Source organism: Oncorhynchus clarkii, chromosome 30 (assembly GCF_045791955.1).
Source record: "Oncorhynchus clarkii lewisi isolate Uvic-CL-2024 chromosome 30, UVic_Ocla_1.0, whole genome shotgun sequence".
Classification (NCBI taxonomy): Eukaryota; Metazoa; Chordata; class Actinopteri; order Salmoniformes; family Salmonidae; genus Oncorhynchus; species Oncorhynchus clarkii.
In genome coordinates, this window is record NC_092176.1 from 15,198,791 (window position 1) to 15,220,138 (window position 21,348).

Consider the following 21,348-nt stretch of genomic DNA (forward strand, 5'->3'; position numbering starts at 1 on the left):
GGTCACTTATGGATTCCCCCTTTCTGTTTAAGGGATTATTTCTGGCCTAAACTCAATTAGCTTCTCTGTCATGGCAAAAGACAATCTAGCCTATTAGCCTAATTAGTCCTAATTACAGATGAAAGCCTCTTCTTAACCAAAGCGACAGCGCTGTTGTGTCAACAGATGCCTTCAGTATGCTCTCTGAAGTCTCCCCACTCAACTCGATTAAAGAGATTTGAGCAGCCCACTTTCTTTCTTTCTTTCTCTTTCTTTCTTTCTCTCTTTCTTTCTCTCTGATTCTCTGTCACCCATCACTGATAATAATGCTGTTCTATTCTCCCTGGCCTGACGTAAAGAGCTGCATGCTCTTCTCTCTGAACCCTCTACATCCCCAAACATAAGGGATGAACAGCTGGAAGACATCATTGTTGTGTCACAGATACAGGTCTTTGTCCAGTCTCCTGTCCTGTCCTACCACAGAGACACAATGTAACACTGTCTTTGTCTCAGAAAAACAGTTATGTTCTTGTTTTCCCACTGGCAGTGGGGAAGTGGGGCTGATCAATAGGGTGAGGAGGGGAGGATGAGAGGAGAGGAAGTAATCTATGGGCTTTTCATGCCAGAGTGATCCCAAGTAATCTAATTCAGCCTTCCTCGCTGGTTTGCCTTCTCTTGCAATGACGCATGCAGATTCCACAAACACATTTACAGACACATTTTCAAGTCTCTCTCTGTGTGTGTGTGTGTGTGTGTGTGCGTGTGTGTGAGTGAGTGATTGAGGGTACTGTATGTGCTCTGGGACAATGTCTGAGGTTGTGTGTGTGAGTTGTGTACACAATGTGAGTCTATTGTGTGTTTTTTGTTTCTCTTGGGGTTTAGTGATGAAGAAGGTGGGAAGACTCAGGGTGTCATGTCCTTAAAATACATTCCACAAAGGAGAGGCAGCGATGGAAAACCAGTATACTGACCAAGGAAATGGTCTGACACGAGTCTGCACATTACAGGCCAGGGTATATCCCTCTCAAACTATTGATTATAAGACTGGAGTAAGGCTGGACACCAACAGCCCTATATCCTGTCAACCTTATTGGTTGCTCATGTCAAAATGTCAATATCAGCAATGGAAACGTCAATCGTGCATTGACCAGGTGTAGTCCTGAGATATGCATTGAAATGTTAAGTCCCTCCATTACATGTAGTGTTATGACCATAGAAATATAATTACTAGAATGGAAATCTATATCTACTAGAAAGGGCATCTATTGCTAAGGTCATCACTGGCTTAACGGAAGGCTTCCTGAATAGAATACTGAATCAGGACAGGATAACTAAACACAATAGGTTACATAGCACATCCATACAGTACACATCTGTAATCTGTTCTAATGTATTTGAATACACCATTCATCTTCTCATATGAACCTCGCACCATAATGTTTATGCATTAATTGATTTAGCCAAGATGATCAAATTATTCTAATAGCAGGTTAAATATGTTGGCTCTTTGTCGCTATAGAAAAGCCTTTATTAATCAGCCTTGAACCATAAATCCTTATTCCACTCAAAATGTATAATGATTTCATCATAATACCAGGCACTATTAGTGATGGATTAGTACATGGGCGTAGAAGTGCGCAGTGCTTTCACAAAGACCCCAAGTCAGTCTATAAATCTGGCAGCCACAAAAACACCTTAAAATGCATTTCCTCATTTATCATTTTGCAAAAACTGTATACCAAAATATGAGCAAATGTATCTGCAAATGATCAGAGAAATGACTGAGCCTTAAACGGATATCGTGCTCATTCTCGTACCTACATAAAGCTCCCTCAGAGACAGTATGGAATACAGATGTTAAAAAGAGAAATGCTATTTATATCTTTGTGTCAATGCAAAGCGTGGGTGCAAATATCCCTTTTTATATGGCAGAAACATTATTGACACGTCAGAAGAATGAAAGGAATATCAAAAGGGAACTATGGGTATTATTCTACCTCTGTAAAAAAAAAAGAAGATGAAAAAAAGCATTAATTATTTGGAAAATAGATCTGTGGGGTACAAGAGTTAGAGTAGCTGCATTCCTCTCAGCACAGCAACACAGGCAAATGCAGCCACCCACAGGCACCTATTATGTAGCTATAGGCGCTGCTAATATGGAATTATTTATACTCGACAGTGCACTCACAACATTCATTATGCATACCACAAACATAGAAATAAAGCTCTTACAGAAAATCACATATCTCAACACTGGCAAGCAACATGTCACGCTTGTAAGTGGGTGTAATTGATCTCTCTGGTATCTTTCTGTTGCTTTTCTGGATCTAACTCTGTTTAGAAAGCCAAGGCAAATGAGGTGAAAGATGTTCTGTGAAGTTCAATGGAGTAGCTTTGGTGAATCCATCCAATAGAGAGGCTAATCTGTATAGCAGCCTAAAGAGAGAAAAACACCTGCAGGCCTACCCTCAGGCCACAGAGAGCCTCCAGGCCCCACACAGGGCCTGCTGAGGGCCACATGCACCCACTCCTCCTCCATGCCAAAACACACACTCCACAGGCAAAACACTGAAGCTAAAGGTCTGCGATTTCAGTGTAGTTACATCAGGAATCAAAGATCTAAGATTTCTTAGATGTGTAATGTACAAGACCTTTAAACATATTGCCCCACAATAATAATATACAGTAAGTGATTATACAAAATATGCAATAGATGTACAAAAGTCAAAGTTGTGAATAGGAAAACAATTATGTGAAGCATCGTCACTGCTGTGAACAGCAGGATGCACAGTGTGTAACCTACAAAACTTTGAGTGAACTTTGTGCTCTTCAGATCTCTGCAGTGGTGGGCCGTCAGGGCCAGCAAGGCCTTCTCTGCTGGCCTAAACATCATCAGAATATAATTTAAATATATATATATTTTCCCACAAATATGTATTAAATAATTCCCCGGAGTAAGAGTTATACTCTTCATTTCGTAGCTCTCCTCTTGGTTGCACTGCTTCCAGCCCCAGGTTGAGATTTGGAGGGCTGGTCTTTATGTTAGATCTTTTATCCAATCATATTCAGCCATCATGAGTTGCCAGGGGTCTAAAATCTGCCCTCAGGCCTTCAGAATCAACAGTGTGGGCGCTTGTAGCTTGAAGTGAATGGAAATGAAAATTTAGTGTCAACCAATCAGCTTTAGAGTTGGCTATTGTACGCCTGCTGGCTGGCTCCAGTGTTACACAGGAGCCAGCTAGCAGGCGTAGTGAGTGCACGTCTTTTGATTGGATTACCAATATTGAGAGACAGGTCCTATGGGCAGGTCTATGCAGAACTTCAGAACTAGGAAACTGAATTTGATAAACAAATTAATTTGCGTACTACTAAGCTGTTTTTTCAACCCACAATGGCGGAAGGAGGAGAAGATATCGATTTGGTCGAGGATATAATTATAACGCCATTCTCAAGACAAACTTTTCAAGAAAAGTTAGACATTGTCAGGAGAGGTCGCCCGACGCCGACGCTACAAAGCCTGTCACAGGTGGGAAAGGGGTTCGTTCGCCACTTTCAAAGTTCCAACTACGAGCGCTATCAATGGCTCACAGGCTCCGAGAAGCACTGTAAATTGTACTGCTGGGAATGCCTATTATTTGCAAGTGATGGATTTGGTGTTTGGAGCCACACTGGCTTTGCAAACTTGAGTTGTCTAACCAAGGCAGTAACGAGACACCAAAGTACGACTGGGCAAGTGCAAGCAAGCAAGCAATGGTGCTTTTGAAAACTTTTGGGGACACCCGAGTGGATCTACAGCTCAACGAACAAGCGCTCAGGGCAACGGAGCCGCACAATGAAAAGGTGAAGAAAAATAGGGAAATATATAAGACTCATTGATTGTGTCATGTTTTTGGGTGACGCCTGGTTATACTGCGTTTCTGTCTAAATGTATAGTGTCTAGAGCCATGGCATCATAATGATGGTAATAAGAGGTGGATTAATTCGGGTGGGACTGTGTAGGACCTCACTGAAGGCCCAGGCATCAGGCCCACGGCACGCCACTGGATCTCTGGCACAGTCCATTTGCTCTGTGTGCTGTAGTGATTGTGACTGGCTGACTGACTGGCTGACTGGCACCACTCACCATGGCCAGGGGCACAATGCCCCCCAGGTCCTTCTGGGCCAGTCGGATCTCCGTCTCTGCCTCCTGCGTGGTGGCATGGCTGCCCGGGTACTCCACCTGCCACGTGATCCAGCGGCTGCCCAGTGGACCCAGGAAGCTGTCCACTTCCAGGTCCACCTGTAGGACCCTCTGCACACCCTCCTCAGACCTGCAGCACAGACCAGAGAGAAAGAGATGGGAGAGGATCAGTATTTTATTAGAAAGTAACAGTGTGTCCGTCCATGGGCTCTACCAACACACAGTCCTAATCGAATTATTAAAAATAGTGGAGTCTGATGACTAAATCAATGTCCCTGACATTTTAGACTGTGCTTCTACAAAACGTCAACTCTGGTCCATGGTATGATATGCACTGTTAATAGCTATTTCTCACAGCTCTATATTGACATTCTTCATACTGCCCATACGGCTACAGTTGCTCTGTACAGTACTGTAATACATACTAATCTTTATCTCAGAAGGAGGCTACAAGTAACTGTCATCCCCTGCTCTGGACATGAAGGCTTGGGTGTTAACCACTGCCCTCATTTGCAGCAGCAGCACAGTATGAATATATAGCATTACAGTATATGCAATGCAGGGAGAATATATGGCAGGGCTGCATTAAGGCAGACAAATGGAGAGCGTTGATAATATCATTTCCCGGTGACACCATAAGTCTCTGGTGCTCAGAGTTTAAATAAATAGCCAGGAGGCAGCAAAGGTCAGCTTTACACAGAAGCAGGAAATGGAAATGGCACAAGATCTGTTAGCCTTGTCTGGCGTGTCAAATGGCAGGGCTCAGGGCCAATACATTTCACGCACTGTCTCCAAGGCCCAACGGCACTAAACAGCATCTCCTTCATTTGAGGCTGACCAGAAAGAAAGAACGAGCGAGAAAGAAAGAGAAAAATATGCACCCTCTCCCAATCTCTTCTGCCGCTGCTTGGCCTCAGGACAACGACGGCAGTTTGTCTACTGTACCTATGGCACATGGCAGATACAGTATGGCACCCTACAGTACAGATCAACACATCTAATTACTTTACCAGCTTCATTCCAAGACCGCAAATCAATTTGCCCATTTTTTTATTGTTGTGGTGAACAAAGAACATGTGTAGTACTTCGAGAAAAGACATCTGAGCAAATATATAATGTTCTCAATTATGAATGTGACTCAGAAAGCAGGAAAACTATGAATAATAGACCAGGCGTTTTATTTGCTGAACCCTGGGTTTTTGTAAGGCACATACTCACTTCCCATTCTCTTATTTATTTTCAATCAGAGAGAATGAGTGATTTGTTGTGTCCTAGCACACAACAACCCAATTTCTACAAGAAACGGAAGTGAGTATAAATATTTAAAATGACAACCAACCAAATAACTTGTGCCGCATTCCATAACAGAGTAGCAATCAGTGTGGAGAGAGCTGGGTTGTGCTGGGCTGTCAGAGCAGTGGCATGGTAGAAAACGGCCTTACATAACTGCTACATCCACAGTCCCTCTGACAAAACAGATGCCAATTTGGGTTGGAGCCGTGAGGTCATCAACCAAACAACGATGACAGCTGATGAACAGATTGACTAGAGTTTATAACCTTTGAACAGTATGTACAGTCACATGACTGCACTTTGGGCTGTGTTACTGGTAATCTGAAAAATGCCCTAGTTTTCTCACCCACTCAGATTTCAGTGCAAACATGATCCTCTGGTAACATCAAATTCAGAATACAATAGAATGTACAAACTACAGAGTCAAACTAATGAAGGTGTCTAAAGAGAAGCAGGATTCAGCTGTGCATGGTATGACGTGAACTCAAACACTGAAATTATTTCACCATTTGTCTCTTCTCTGAGCAAATCCATTCAGTTTTTTGATTTAGAGATGTCAATTATTGCCCTCCCTACGGCATCATAGGTGCTGCCGTGAAAATGAAGGACTTTATGAGGTTTCATCTGAATATAGAACACCAGCTCCAGAGATGTCAGGGAGATACAATTGCAGATGACAATTTTCTTTGTTCTATGAGCGTAACCTTAACACAGACATTCTGCAATTTTGAAAACTGAAAAATCTGACTGCAATAAAATGTTTGAATAATGAAGACAGTAGAAAATGAGATAGGAGGTGAGAGGGGAGGATATGGGAGGAGATTGTGAAGAATGAGGAAATATCTAGGAGAAGAGGAATTCACACAGCTACATGTGCGTATTATTTTGGCCCTTTGACTTTGATGACATCACCTTGTTCATGAGAGCAGTAGCTTGTGTTAGATAAGTCCTGGTGAGCAGGCACAGTAATGCATAGGAGAATTTAGCAATTTCACTTGTTTTTGCTAAATTTACCCCAACCAGCAATTCACTTCCTCATTGTTGTTGTGCAGTACGGGGGGCTCTGAAAGAACATGAACGAAGGCTCCAAAAACACTCAAATATGTCCTTTTAGAAATGGAAACATTCAGTGTAGTGATGCATGTCTTTAAATGTTGTACATTAAATTGTTTCATTCCGAACTTTATCCTCAACGTTATATTCCATTTTGTTGCAACTTAGAGATTTGGTTGTAAAAAAGCAAACTTCTCCTTTAACACTTGATGGACTGGTGTGGGAGTTCTACCATGCAGGTAGCGATAGACAAGCCTGGAAAAAGCATTATTCTACAGCATAGTAACACTCACTGTGAGTCACTGAATAGGAACGGGTGCTATAGGTAAAATACAGCGTGAACGTGTGAGTGTCTTAGTGCTTCTATTCAACAGACCTTGTAAGCTGTCAGCATGTGATGCATTTAATTAAATGAAGATGTCACGCCCTAATCTGTTTCACCTGTCTTTGTGCTTGTCTCCACCCCCCTCCAGGTGCCGCCCATCTTCCCCGTTAGCCCCTGTGTATTTATACCTATGTCTCTCTGTTTGTCTGTTGCCAGTTCGTTTTGTTCGTAGAACCTACCGGCATTTTTACCTTTGCCGCACTATTCTGGATTAACCGACCTCTGCCTGACCTGACCTGACCTGACCCTGCCTGCCATCCTGTACCTTGGCCCCTGTTGTTGTAATAAACATTGTTACTTCGACACAGTCTGCATCTGGGTCTTACCTTGAAATGTGATAGTACGAACTGGCCATTACTGACCCAGCAGACTTGGACTAGCTCCGCTACGCCATCTCCTCCCAAGGAGCCACCATTGATAGGCACGAGGAGTTGCTTCGCGGTCCGATGGAAGGGTTCCAGACTGTGGCCAAACGTCACGACCAAGCAATGGACACATTGCGGGAGCAATTCCATTGGTTGCCTACTCGGCAGCCTATCACGATGGTAACCTCCCGCCCCTCAGTAACCCGGCTGGTAGCAGCGCCATCACCCCGGTTTCCCGGGAACCCCATTTACCTCCCCGGAGCGCTTCGATGGAGAGTCGGGTGTTCCCTCGTATGGAGCTGCAGCCATCCTCCATCCCCTCGGACCTCTCTAAGATAGCATACCTCATCACGCTGATGTCCGGGAGGGCCCTTGCCTGGGCTACGGCCGTTTGGGAACAACAGTCGGCCGTATGCTTCAGTCTGGAGGAATTCGTGGCGGAGGTGGAAAACGTTTGAGGCTCCGGTGACCGGGAGATAGGCTGTTTGGAAGTTACTCCAGCTACGACAGGACTCCCTCAGTGTGGCAGGCTATGTGGTGGATTTGCGCACGCAAGTAGTGGAGTGTGCCTGGAACCCGGAAGCACTGTTCGACACGTTCCTGCACTGATTATCTGAGGAAGTAAAGGACGAGCTTACAGCCCAGGAACTACCGACGGATCTTGACTCGCTCATTGCTTTATCCATCCGGCTCGATGGTCGGCTATGGGAATGTAGGAGGGAGAAGAGGTCTGATTGCTGTCCCAATCGCTCACCCAAGGATCCCAGCTTTCATCTGATTAACTCCGGAAGTTCCCGGTGTCTACGTCCCCGAGAAGATCTGTGCTGACCCGAGTTCCTCCAAGAGCCTCTGAAGACTGCCGATTCACCTCTTTCTGAGCCGAGGCAGCTCGGCAGGGCTAGGCTGTCTCCAGCCAAATGCGTACTCAGAATTGACAACCAAAGTTGTCTGTATTGCAGTACTGTCGGTCATTTTGTGTCTACCTGTCCCTTCAAGAGACCTGGCTCATTTGTTGGAGTGAGTACTCTGGTGGGGATTAAAGAAACATTTTCTCCCCTTACTCGTCCCCCTCTCCACACCATTCTGCTGTGGGGCAACCAGTCCATGTCTCTTCAGGTACTCATCGACTCGGGGGCCGATGTAAGTCTTTTGGACGTTACCCTGGTGTCCGAGCTGAGCATTCCCACTCAACCCCTCTCCATTCCCATGAATGTTAGAGTGCTGGACGGGCGCTCTATAGGCCGGGTCACCAACCATACCACCCCCATCAACCGACGAGTGTCAGGGAACCACAGCGAGATGATCCAATTCCTGCTAGTTGAGTCCCCGCAGGTTCCCGTGGTATTGGGATTCTTTTTGCTCTTGGCCACTTCACTTCCGCAGCACCAACCGGTATCCAAGAAGGTCAAGCCAGATGCGCTGGCACACCGCTATAGTCCCACAGCTACACAGAAGCCCCTCTGCTGTTCTTCCTCTGTTGCCCTGTACCCTCCGTATATTTACCTTTGCCCCACTACTCTGGATTACCGACCTCTGCCTGACCTGACCCTGAGCCTGTCTGCCATCCTGTACCTTTGCCCATGTTGTAATAAACATTGTTACTTCGACATAGTCTGCATCTGGGTCTTACCTTGAAACGTGATAGAAGTAGACTTAAGGTGGTGTTGAGACAACTGTTGCTATGGAGTTTGTCTGACCTTTTGGGTGATCAAATTAAGCTAATCAACGTCTGAAGCTGCTAATGTTACTGGTAGATAAGAAACTTTACTTAATTTAGCCAATAAACTACTAGAAAGGCTGAAAAGACTGTCTTCTATTTTTTCAAAACACTGGTCTCATCACAGGAGAAGCAGGCCTGTCCCTCCAGCCCCTGGGACTGACAATCTCTCAGACTTCCAGCATGGACTCTAATTCAATTACACCAAAGGCCTCTGGATGTGTTCTATGCGGCTGGGCTGATAATCACCTGTAAACTGTCTGTGTTGTTCTACTGAGGCAGGGATGGGGGCCAGGTCTCACAGACAGACAGCTAAGCCAACAGCACCACAGAGAGAAGTTGGGGTAGAGCTAGATAAAGACTGTGGAGGAGTGTGGAAAGAGCATCTGGCAGGCTGGCTGAGATGGGAGGCTGGAGAGGGACCTGACAATACTGAGAGTCCTGACTCTGGCATGGAGAGGAGAATGAGCAGACAGGCTACACACAGGAGAGGCCATCTCAAACCTCTCAATCGCCACAACACAGCATTACCAGCAGGGGTGAAATAAACACATTGATAAGACCCATCGATCAAATAATAAAACATAATTCTGACATTTGCAATGAGAGAGGTACTCATTTAATAATAAGTCCTTTACATACAGCAGGATGTGGTTCATGTTGTATTGTTTTAGTATTTCTGATACGGTCTGAAACTCACATTTGAGATACCTGAGCTATTTCAGTCACACAAAGCTAACAAAAGCCCACCTTGGTAAGATCAGGCTAGCTATTACGTTTTAAGCCCCAAGGAGTCTAAAGAAATAAAGATTTCAATGTCACAGAGAATAAACTGACAGAAAAAATAAAACAGACCTTCCTGAGGTAATTCCTTTCTTGCAGTCCTCTCTAGAGGAAGACTATAATTGAAACTGGCTCTATTGTCCTATTATCAGAGCCAATGTTTCACTGTGACACTGTCATTTAATCTCTGGGAGATGTGATAGGGGCTTCTGTGTCCTCTCCTTTACACCGCTGGGGCTTACACTGCGACACAACCATCAGTGGTGTGTGTGTGTGTGTCTTTGGAGGAGGTAGGTTGACATTTGGAGTGTCAATATCTCTATTTCCAGATCTTGAAGACAGAGCACTTCCATCCCTCTCTTGTTTTTTTGATATTAGGGAAAGAGATAGACTTTCCCTACGTCTGACACAATCATCTTGAACATGTGTAAAACATACATAGCAAATTGGACATGGAGAAGCCAGGATGCAGACACACACAGCACCACACAGTCTGTAAAGACGAGGAAATAAGTTGGGGCCAGTGTGAGATGTGGGGATGGACATATCCTGCACACAGCCAGTAGAATAAATGCACTACATTATACTACACCACACTACAAGGAGGCTTTGCAGGGAGGGTGCAAACTCCCCCAAAAATAATCAAATTTAGGGCTCCAGTGGTGCTTGAAAACTGTACCCTGAATGTCTGCTGTTCCCATGCTCCTCGGGGTAGAACAGTGATATACCAGCCCTATGCATATCTCTCTCTCTCTCACACACACACACACACACACACACACACACACACACACACACACACACACACACACACACACACACGGTAACTTATTTACTCTGAGAGGAGGGCTCCTCGCGCATGCAAGATAACCAGTCATATTATATCAAGAATCATTAGTTCACCAACATCAAATTGCTTTACTGAAGTTCTATACATCCCAAATGTAATACATCAATAGATTAAATAAAGACTTGGGAATGATATTATGTATATAACTAATAGGGAGACTATAGAACATGCTCAAAATTATGTAGACCCCGTTTTTTGAAATTCCTGGATGCAGTGTAAAGTATAACCTGTGGCTAAGAAGGTCATTTTATTGCACATAAATTATGCAATACACTAACTGCCAAATTCCCACTACTGCCATTCACCTGTTTGCTGACGGATTTTGTGTTTTAGTATCATCTGGCTTGTCTCTAAGCAAAGCTACCGGCAGTCATAAATATACAAACAACCCTAGCACACCCATAATATTTTTTCTCCTTACATCCCTCGGCAAATTAAATCCATGGAAGTCACACATGAAAAGAACCAGTGCAGTATACGCTTGTCTGTGCTGGGAAGAAGATTTGTGCTGTGCTGAAAAGCTTTGCCCACTCTTTTCAAATGTGGCTGCAATTTGGTTAGCCGTGACAATAACAATATATCAAAGGGATAGAATCAATTGACCTTACAAAGCCCTTTAAGTCAAACCACAACTACAAGGGACCAGGAGGGTGAGGAGGGAACAGGGTGAGAGGGGTGGGGGAAGGAAATAGAACGAGCAGGAGCTTCAGAGGTAATAGCCAGCAAAGCCCAGCTGAAATTTCACTAAGCTGTGGGGGAATTTCATTTCACAGCCATGGGGGAGCCCGTCAGAAGTATATTACCCCAGGCCGCTCTCGCCACGCACACCCAACCCCGAGGTGAGAGTCTGTTGTCAGGTCTGCATTGTGAGAACGGACCCCAATAGTCAGAGCATGAAACCCAATCTAGGAGCTGATATGGGAGCACTGTACGGACAGGAGGTTGTGCATTCCGAGTGTATATACACCCCCACCTAACAATCTCCTAACCTACCCCTTCACCAGATCCCTCAATGCTTGGCTACTGCCAGAGAAATACCGTGCAATACAAAAGCCAAGAGATAGAGCCAAGAGTAAAACATTATGTTGAAAAAGACAAAAATATGAAAAAGAAAAAAAATGGAAAGCTGTGTTACAACCATGACAAGATTTAAGATGTGCACATGGCAACCTGAGGTGTATTGTTGCCATGGATACATCATTGTCAGTACATTTGGTTGGGTATTTGACATGGCCTCTCAAGTGTATTCACTACTGACAGTAGGCAAAGAAGGTGTCGGGAAAAAATATCTGGAAATATGAGGAGAAAAAAATATACAAATGTCTAATAGGGCTGTGGGTTTGATTCCTGTGACCACCCATATGTAAAATGGAATATACTATTATATATAGGGTTTCCAGTTGTCTTACTATTCAGTGGAAACAATTTAGCGATACTAGCTAGGTTTCCATCCAATTGGCGACAGATTTTCATGTGAATATTTGAAAATCCACAAAATAAAATATGCCCATTTTCCCAGCAGTGGTGTGTACTTTTTCGCTTTCATGTAACAAATAAAAATCTAAAGTTCAATGCTTCTCCACTGCATTTTCAACTCTATGGTTGTGTTCAATAGAAAACGTGCCACCACTCTTCTTGGCACGTGTGCTCTAGCCAACAGCTAACAGATACAGTGTGGGTAGGCTAGTGTACGTGATGAGATTATTATGAAGAGCAAGAATATTTGTATTTATCAAACGGCAGTCAAGCATCGATCATAATGTTACCAGAATAAGACCCTGAATATTTATTGGAATGGAGCATCAAGATCACCTTGCACTTTCACAATCCTGTGAAGTTCATCACATTTGATTTAATCTGTAGTTTAATAAACTGCATGGTTTCCCGAGTCGTAGTGAGAGAACCCCACACCATGTCATTGTGTGACTCCAAGTTTACTTCGATATGATGGTTGTTATATCAATATTTGCACATAAAGGTGTTTTCACCGCCATTTCTTGTCTTATTAATTTTACCGACACAAAAAGATCCCACCATGTCAAATGAACAAATCATCTGTCAGCACTTGTAAAATTGGACCGAAACTTTTCCATCACAGCTGTCGTGATTTTTTAAAATATGGTATGACTTTAATCACATAAAATCTGTGGATGGAAATGTTGTTAGAGAGAGAAAAACTGACGGAGAGAGAGAGGATGGAGAAGAGAAAGAGCGAGAGAATGAGAAAGAGACAAGAACAAGAAAGAGAGAGAGCGAGATGAGGAGCAAGCCGAGTCCCCTGTGAGACCTATACCCAACAGAGCTCTTCAATTCAGCCTGTCCAGAAAAGAACAGAGATGGCGACAGGAGGAGAAAAGACAAACTCCCACTAAAACACTGTCAAATTTAATGAAAGACAAGAATAAGAATAATAGAGATAAATGTCAGGGAGATGTTGCTTGGCGTTTGTTCTGGGATATGCATGGTTATGTAGTGACATGTATGGGTTACTGAAGTGGCCACTGGAGAGATGAAGCTAGCCTGGCTAAAGAAAAGGCTGAGGAGCAAATAGACGCATTGGATCGTCATGTTTTAGAAAACAACAGTAATCAAGCCAAACACACACATAATATTTGTATTCAGCATGTAGTCTTTTGCATAATGTTGTTCAGGAGTGGTTGTGCAAGAGGGTGTTTTATAGTATGTTACATGGTGAAAGCAGAGAGGTTGAGTACTGTTGAGTGGTGAAGGTTACCAGACTTTTATCTTCCCATCTTTCTGAACTGAGAGATGTTGAGCATAGGCTATCTGCGGTCACAGGGTCACAATTCCCCACTAAGTGCTTCTTGACTGCAGTTCATGAGTAGCAGGACCTAACATTCACTCTATAAAGCTGTTGCTATTCTCTAATGGCATGAAAGTCAAGCAGCCTTTGAATTCACAAGTGCCACTGCCAGCAAAATTCTGGCTGAAACATTAATACAGACCCAGCTAAGAAAAGAAGGCAAATTGTCCATGTGATTAAGCAGTGGGAAGGAATGAGAATTGCTATTGCAATATGGCATGTGTGTGTGTGAGACAGAGAGAGAGAGAGATGAAATGTGCAAAAAATATTTGGCAGTTGGATTTGGAATAATTTACTGTTCTTTTAATGAATTAAATAACTGTTTTAATATGCATCAGATTATTTTAAATGAATCATTTATTCTTCAACCTTTTCTACTGCGGCACACAGAGAAAAGGCTGAGCGGTATTAATTATACCATTATAATGAACCATGGGCACAAACCAAAGGCTTCTCGCTAGTGTGTATCAAACCCAGGGAGGGGATCACATTCCTATTAGCCTAACAGCATTCTGCAGCATTCATTAGCTAACAAACCCCAGCTCACACACTCCCTATCTCGCGCACACACACACACACACACACACACACACACACACACACACACACACAAAAGAAGACTGCCCTTTATATTCATTGTCATGTTCTCTGCTAAGAATGATGTCTATGTAGGTGGCCATGCACTTGGGAAGAAGGACACACAAGCAGAGGTAGTCTCTTTACTTAGGAGGCATGCTAGGTATTTACTTTGAGCCTCACAGGGCCATGTATTCAGTTAGCAGTTATGTTGTCATAGGTTGCTATATAAACAGTATAATTCAGTGCTCTATTGAGGAAGCACGAATACCAACTAATTATTCAAAGTGCTGCCAGTTGATATCTTCCTCTCCCCCACATCTTCCTGGAAAAAAATCCAAATGCATTTAAGGCAAAACTATTTGATTCCAAAATCATCTATATTCATAAGGAGAACATATTTAGCAAGTGAGCTACTGTACCACTTTGTACAAAGCAGACAGGCAGTTTAAAGTGAAACTCTGAGATGCTGCAGACAGAAAGAAGTAGTGGATATTATTCAGTGCAGAGCAGAAGTACAACGGTGCAGTAATACCTAGCAATACACACATTATCCAAAAAGTCAAAAGAAGGAAATTAAGATATGTCGGAATGAATCCAATTAACAACCCAAATAGCACTGTAACAGTAATCCAAATGCAATCTATATGTATCTACACCAGATTAATTTATACAAGATACAGTATACTAGGAATGATATGTACAGCAGTAGATACAGTATAAAGCAGGTAAAACAGTATGCAAACATTATTTATGTGACCAGTGTTCAATGACTATGTAACATAGGGCAACAGTCTCTAAGGTGCATGGTAGAGTACCGGGTGGTAGCTGACTAGTAACAGTGTCTGAGGTTTAGGGCAGGGTACTGGGCAGAGGCCGGCTAGTTGTGACTGTTTAACAGTCTGATGGCCTGGAGATAAACAGCTTCTATCAGTCTCTCGTTCCCATTTTTCATTAACCTGTACTGTCTCCGCCTTCTAGATGGTAGCGGGGTGAACAGGCCATTGCTTGGGTGGCTGAGGTCCTTGATTATTTTCTTGGCCTTTCTGTAACACCGAGTGCTGTAGAGTTCCTGGAGGGAAGGCAGTGTGCCCCTGATGATGCGTTAGGCTGACCGCACCAACCTCTGGAGAGCCCCGCAGTTGTGGACGGTGCAATTGCCATACCAGTTGGTGATACAGCCCGACAGGATGCTCTCAATGGTGCATCAGTAGATGTTTGTCCCGTAAGGGAGAGTAGCAATGGTCAAGAATGCTTTCGCCCCGAATAGCAACATTTCAGGGGTGTTTTCTATAGATTTCCTTTATGAACGCCCCCAGCTACAATAAATCCAGTTTGCACAGTGTAGTTCCTTGAGAGCCGTCGTGGTGTCAGCTTATGTGGAATTGTACACGGAAGTGACTATAACCAAAGCAAATTACCTCGAGAGGTAATGCGGTCATTAAGAGGAGAAGAAAATGCCCTGTGCCACCAGGTGTCCAATCCGAAATACATTTCTACAGAAGAACATCATTAGCACCATTAGTGGAAGCAACCCTGCTGTTTTAATGTACCCAAAATGACTATGCTAATCATCAACAGCCACCCCTTAACCTCAGTTTTATAGTTATGGTTTTGTGCTATTAGTGTTCTTGTTTTTTTAAGGCTACCGTTCCAAAGGTATTGTTGCTCTTCTCCAAATCATTCCATTCCAACTCTCTCACTTCAAACCCCACAAATTCCTTTCACCCAAAGAGATAAGATCATTACATCTCAACCCCGCCCTTTCACATTCTGCAACAAACTGTAGCTTGAGTTGACCACAGCTGACCACTGGAGTTGTGGTTGGGCAGTAGGCATAGCACTCATCCACACACTAGGGGGCAGTAGATACAAACCCCAGCTGTCTGCAGCAATGATGCCTGTGCCGATAAGCTGATATCCTTTTCCTTGCTCTCTTGGGGTGTTTAGTAAGTGACATGATGTGATGGCCATCTGCAGCTCAGAGACTGGGAGAGCCTGTCCTCCTCTACAGCCTAATGAGACTGGACCTTGGAAGTCCACCATTGTTGGCACGGCAACCGCACCCAGGGCACACACACAAGGTCCATTGACTAGGGGCCCAGAGTGTCCGATCAATGGCACTCCATCACAAAACCACTCTTTAGTTGAGGCAAAATGCAAAAGGAAAATGTTAACAACCTCCCTGTTAGTTAAGGCTCCCTAAGTTGGAGAGTGGAGAGGATACGGTGGGAATCAGTTTTAGTTCAACAAGGATGTGTTCATCAATTAGGTCAGTGGTAAACAAGGCAAATGCACCCATCCATGTAATTTGCCTTAACAGGGAAACAGAAATGCTCCAACATCTTATGAATAGTGGTATCAAGAACTAAATGGAGCCTATTAAGACACAACAGTACCATATAGATTTAAGATGCTATTTTATATATATATATTTTTTTACATACACTGTTTATCAATGTGTTGTTTTACAAGGCCAGCCATAGTAGTATGGCATCCCTGGAGCAAATTAGACTTAAGTGCCTTGCTCAGGAGGACATTGACAGATTTTTCACCATGCCGGCTCGGGTATTCAAACCAACGACCTTTCGGTTCCTGGCCCGACGTTTTAACCGCTAGGCTACCTGCCTCCCTTACCTGTACAGTTCTTGTTAAGGCAGACAATAACAGTGATTCACACAACGATGTGAATGCACACACTGCACCAAATACCCTAGTTTCAGACTTCTAATTATCCTTGCACCTTTGAAGACTCTAGCCACTTCCATGGGTGCTAATTCTGTCACCAAAGCAAGGAAAGGCCATGCTTTTATTCGTTAAAAAAAAAACGTGTTCAAAAGTTTAAATGATAAAATAGGTCTAATGACAATAAAAAAATCTAAAAGTGTACAAGATAAGTCAAGTAAAGAAAAAAAGAGAATGCCAAGAGTGTGCAAAGCTGTCATCAGGCAAAGTGTAACTACTTTGAAGAATCTCAAATATAAAATATATTTTGATTTGTTTGACACTTTTTTGGTTACTACTGTACATGATTTCATAGTTTTGATGTCTTCACTATTACTCTACAATGTAGAAAATAGTAAAAAATAAAGATAAACCCTGGAATGAGTAGGTGTTTCACTGGTTCTGTCTATAAAAATAAGTGTACAACACATTTGCATATTTTTTTTACAAAAGAGACATTTATAAAAATAAATGTATGAAGGGTAGTAAAAAGAATAGGGTAATGTTCTGTGTGTGTGTGTAACGGTGGGTGAGTGAGTGGGAGTCGTTTTTAGAAGTACAGTTGAAGTCGGAAGTTTACATACACTTAGGTTGGAGTCATTAAAACTCATTTTTCAACCACTCCACAAATTTCAAACTATAGTTTTGGCAAGTCGGTTAGGACATCTACTTTGTGCATGACACAAGTCATTTTTCCAAAAATTGTTTTTAGACAGATTATTTCTCTGTATCACAATTCCAGGGGGTCAGAAGTTTACATACACTAAGTCGACTGTGCCTTGAAACAGCTTGGAAAATTCCACAAAATGTCATGGCATTAGAAGCTTCTGATAGGCTAATTGACATCATTTGAGTCAATTGGAGGTGTACCTGTGGATGCATTTCAAGGCCTACCTTCAAACTCAGTGCCTCTTTGCTTGACATCATGGGGAAATCAAAAGAAATCAGCCAAGACCTCCAAAAGTCTGGTTCATCCCTGGGAGCAATTTCCAAATGCCTGAAGATACCACGTTCATCTGTACAAACAATAGTACTCAAGTATAAACACCATGGGACCACGCAGCCATCACACCGCTCAGGAAGGAGACGAGTTCTGTCTCCTAGAGATGTTTGGTGCAAAAAGTGCAAATCAATCCCAAACAACAGCAAAGGACCCTGTAAAGATGCTGGAGGAAACAGGTACAAAAGTATCTATATCCAAAGTAAAATGAGACCTATATCGACAAAACCTAAAAGGCCGCTCAGCAAGGAAGAAGCCACTGCTCAAAAACCGCCATAAAAAAAGCCAGGCTACGGTTTGCAATTGCACATAGGGACAAAGATCGTACCTTTGGAGAAATGTCCTCTGGTCTGATGAAACAAAAATAGAACCGTCTGGCCATAATGACCATCGTTATGTTTGGAGGAAAAAGGGGAGGCTTGCAAGCCGAAGAACACCATCCCAACTGTGAAACACGGGGGTGGCAGCATCATGTTGTGGGGGTGCATTGCTGCAGGAGGGACTGGTGCACTTCACAAAATAGATGGCATCACGAGGAAGGAAAATTATGTGGATATATTGAAGCAACATCTCAAGACATCCGTCAGGAAGTTAAAGCTTGGTTACAAATGGGTCTTCCAAATGGACAATGACCCCAAGCATACTTCCAAAGTTGTGGCAAAATGGCTTAAGGACAACAAAATGGCTTAAGGACACAAATGTCCTATAGAACATTTGTGGGCAGAACTGAAAAAGCGTGTGCAAGCAAGGAGGCCTACAAACATGACTCAAAATTCACCCAATTTATTGTGGGAAGCTTGTAGAAGGCTACCTGGAACGTTTGACCCATGTTAAACAATTTAAACGTAATGCTACTAAATACTAATTGAGCGTATGTAAACGTCTGACCCACTGGGAATGTGATGAAAAAAATAAAAGCTGAAATAAATCATTCTCTCTACTATCATTCTGACATTTCACATTCTTAAAATAAAGTGGTGATCCTAACTGACCTAAGACAGGGAATCTTTACTAGGATTAAATGTCAGGAATTGTGAAAAACAGAGTTTAAATGTAGTTGGCTAAGGTGCATGTAAACTTCCGACTTCAACTGTAGGTGTAAAGAGTTTGTGTCACGGCTCTCGTCGGAATGAGGATCAGACCAAAGCGCAGCGTGGTAAGTGTTCATGATATTTTATTTTCTCAGAAAACACTCAAACAAAATAGCAGAGTGAAACAGTTCTGTCAGGTGTAGACACTAAACAGAAATGAACACAAAACACAGGTGGGAAAAAGGCTGCCTAAGTATTATTCCCAATCAGAGACAACGATAGACAGCTGCCTCTGATTGGGAACCACACTCGGCCAAAAACAAAGAAATAGAAAACAAAGATATAAAGAACCTAGAATGCCCACCCTAGTCACACCCTGGCCTAACCAAAATAGAGAATAAAAGCCTCTCTATGGCCAGGGCGTGACAGTTTGTGAAAAGTCTCTGATCAAGTAACATCTTTTGTATTTGTCACATGCTTCGTAAACCGGTGTAGAGTAACAGTGCTTACTTACATGTCCTTTTCCAACAGAGTTAAATATAAATATATTTGATTATAGAAATAGTGATATGAGGAACAAATACACAGTGAATAATGAATAACAATAAACAAGTAAAAATAACATGGCTATGTATAGGGAGTACCAGTAGCTAGTCAATGTGCAGGGGTATGACATAATTGAGGTAGAAATGTACATATAATATAGTAGAGGTTAACAGGATAGATAATAGACAGTGGTGAGTGGAAGTGTGTGTGTGTGTGTAAGTGGTGTCAGTATGCATTAACTTTTTATGCGAGTATGGGCATATGTAGTGTGTGTGTGTGTGTGTGTGTGTGTGTGTGTGTGTGTGTGTGTGTGTGTGTGTGTGTGTGTGTGTGTGTGTGTACAGTATGTGTTTAGAGTCAGTGCAAGAGAGTTGTGGCTTGGATGGCAGGGAGCTCAGCCCCAGTGATGTACTGGGCCGTACTCACCACCCTCTGTAGCGCCTTGCAGTCGTGTGCCTTGCAGTTGCAGTACCAAGCGGTGATGCAGCCAGTCAAGATGCTCTCAATGGTGCAGGTGTAGAACTTTGAGGATCTGAGAGCCCATGCTAAAATCTTTTACGCCTCCTGTAAGCCTCCTGAGGGGGAAGAGGTGCTGCCGTGCCCTCTTCACAACTGTGTGGGTGTGTGTGGACCATGTTCATTCCTAAGTGATGTAGACACAGAGTCACTTTGCAGTTGATTGTGCAATAGACCACAGACAATCAGATGTTCTGGTAGTGTTGCGTATGCGTATGTGTGGACTATTGCTCCAGTTTTTGTTCTGACTGAGCCTTGTCTCCCCATAAGCACTCTTGGCCCTTTTCCAGTCTGTTGACTCAGATCCTCAAAAACTCAGGGAAGCGCCAGGGTGGGGAGGTTATTAAAAATGAATCGGGGTCCTCCCTTAAAGGAAAGGTTCACCCATTTTGAATGCTATATTGTTTATGTGCATCTCTGAGTGATGTTCTATCGATTCCCTGAGACATTTCATGTCATGAAGTGCAACTGAGTTATTGGCGTTCAAGCAGGCAGAAATCCGTCCAGTATGACGTTGCATTGCATGATGCCATTGCCAGAGATATTGTAGAAAGGAGGAAGGAATCCTATGAACACCCCCCCCCCCCCCCCACCAGCAGAATGTCAACCAATCGCGTTCACGTTGTCATGCTGCGTCACATGGTTGCTAAGCTAATCATCAGGAAATCCCTTCTCAAAGTCAGTGTATATGTCGAGAAACATGCCTAATAGCCTCGAAAGTACATAATGTCACTATTCCAAAGATAATCAATACTACAGATGGCAGGTTCACATATCGGAAAAGATTTGTAATGTTGTACCTCTGGTTGACGAAATCTGTGCTCATGTTTCTTTTTTAACTAGTGCCCAATAGTCTCCCATTCACTCCTTGAAAGAGAGCACTCCTTGTCCCAGAATCACCTAGAATGCACCACACGGGCCCATTAACGTAGCATGGGAAACGTTTCCCATCTCCTCCAGAGTATATCTGCCATTGCAAATGTCAGGCACATCTGCAGGTTGAAAATGGTTAGATTGTAGACTCCTAAATTGATAATGCAGTTTGTTTCGGAAATTTTACAGCTAACTAGCTACATTACATGCTAATATTGTTTTTGGTATTATTGTGTGTATCTACCTAGCTAGCTGGCAAACGTAGCTACACACAATAATAGCTAGCTTGCCAGCCAGCCAGCCCATAAAGAAAGCATTGCATTGTGGATTTTGTAGTTGATTTGAACTGCAACAGATTTCCACAACGATTTTCCATGTTGCTACCAACCTTATTATAATGCCAAAATGAAACATTTGTTTACAAAAAACATTGTTCTCACATAATATATTAGTGTTATTTAACACTGTAAATTAAAGGAATGAGTGGTTTTGGGTGTCTTTTCCTTTAAGTAGACCAGAATTGTTAGAAAAAAATGTAATAGTAATTTGCCTGAGTAAGACATCTTAATTTATCCACCATCTTTGTCAAGCAGCCTTTTTAGCTTGGCCTTTAATCAATGAGACCTTTGTGTTTTATGTTCTTTGATCTATTT

At 42.9% G+C, this 21,348-nt stretch overlaps 1 protein-coding gene across 1 annotated transcript in view; it reads right to left on the reverse strand.

Moving 5' to 3' along the window:
- Positions 1 to 21,348, reverse strand: part of LOC139389260 (transmembrane protein 132C) — a 215,902-nt gene that overhangs the window by 86,349 nt on the left and 108,205 nt on the right. Inside the window, exon 4 of the mRNA XM_071135811.1 lies at positions 4,103 to 4,289. Coding sequence (XP_070991912.1) covers positions 4,103 to 4,289 — 187 coding nt within the window. The remainder of the gene's footprint in view (positions 1 to 4,102; positions 4,290 to 21,348) is intronic.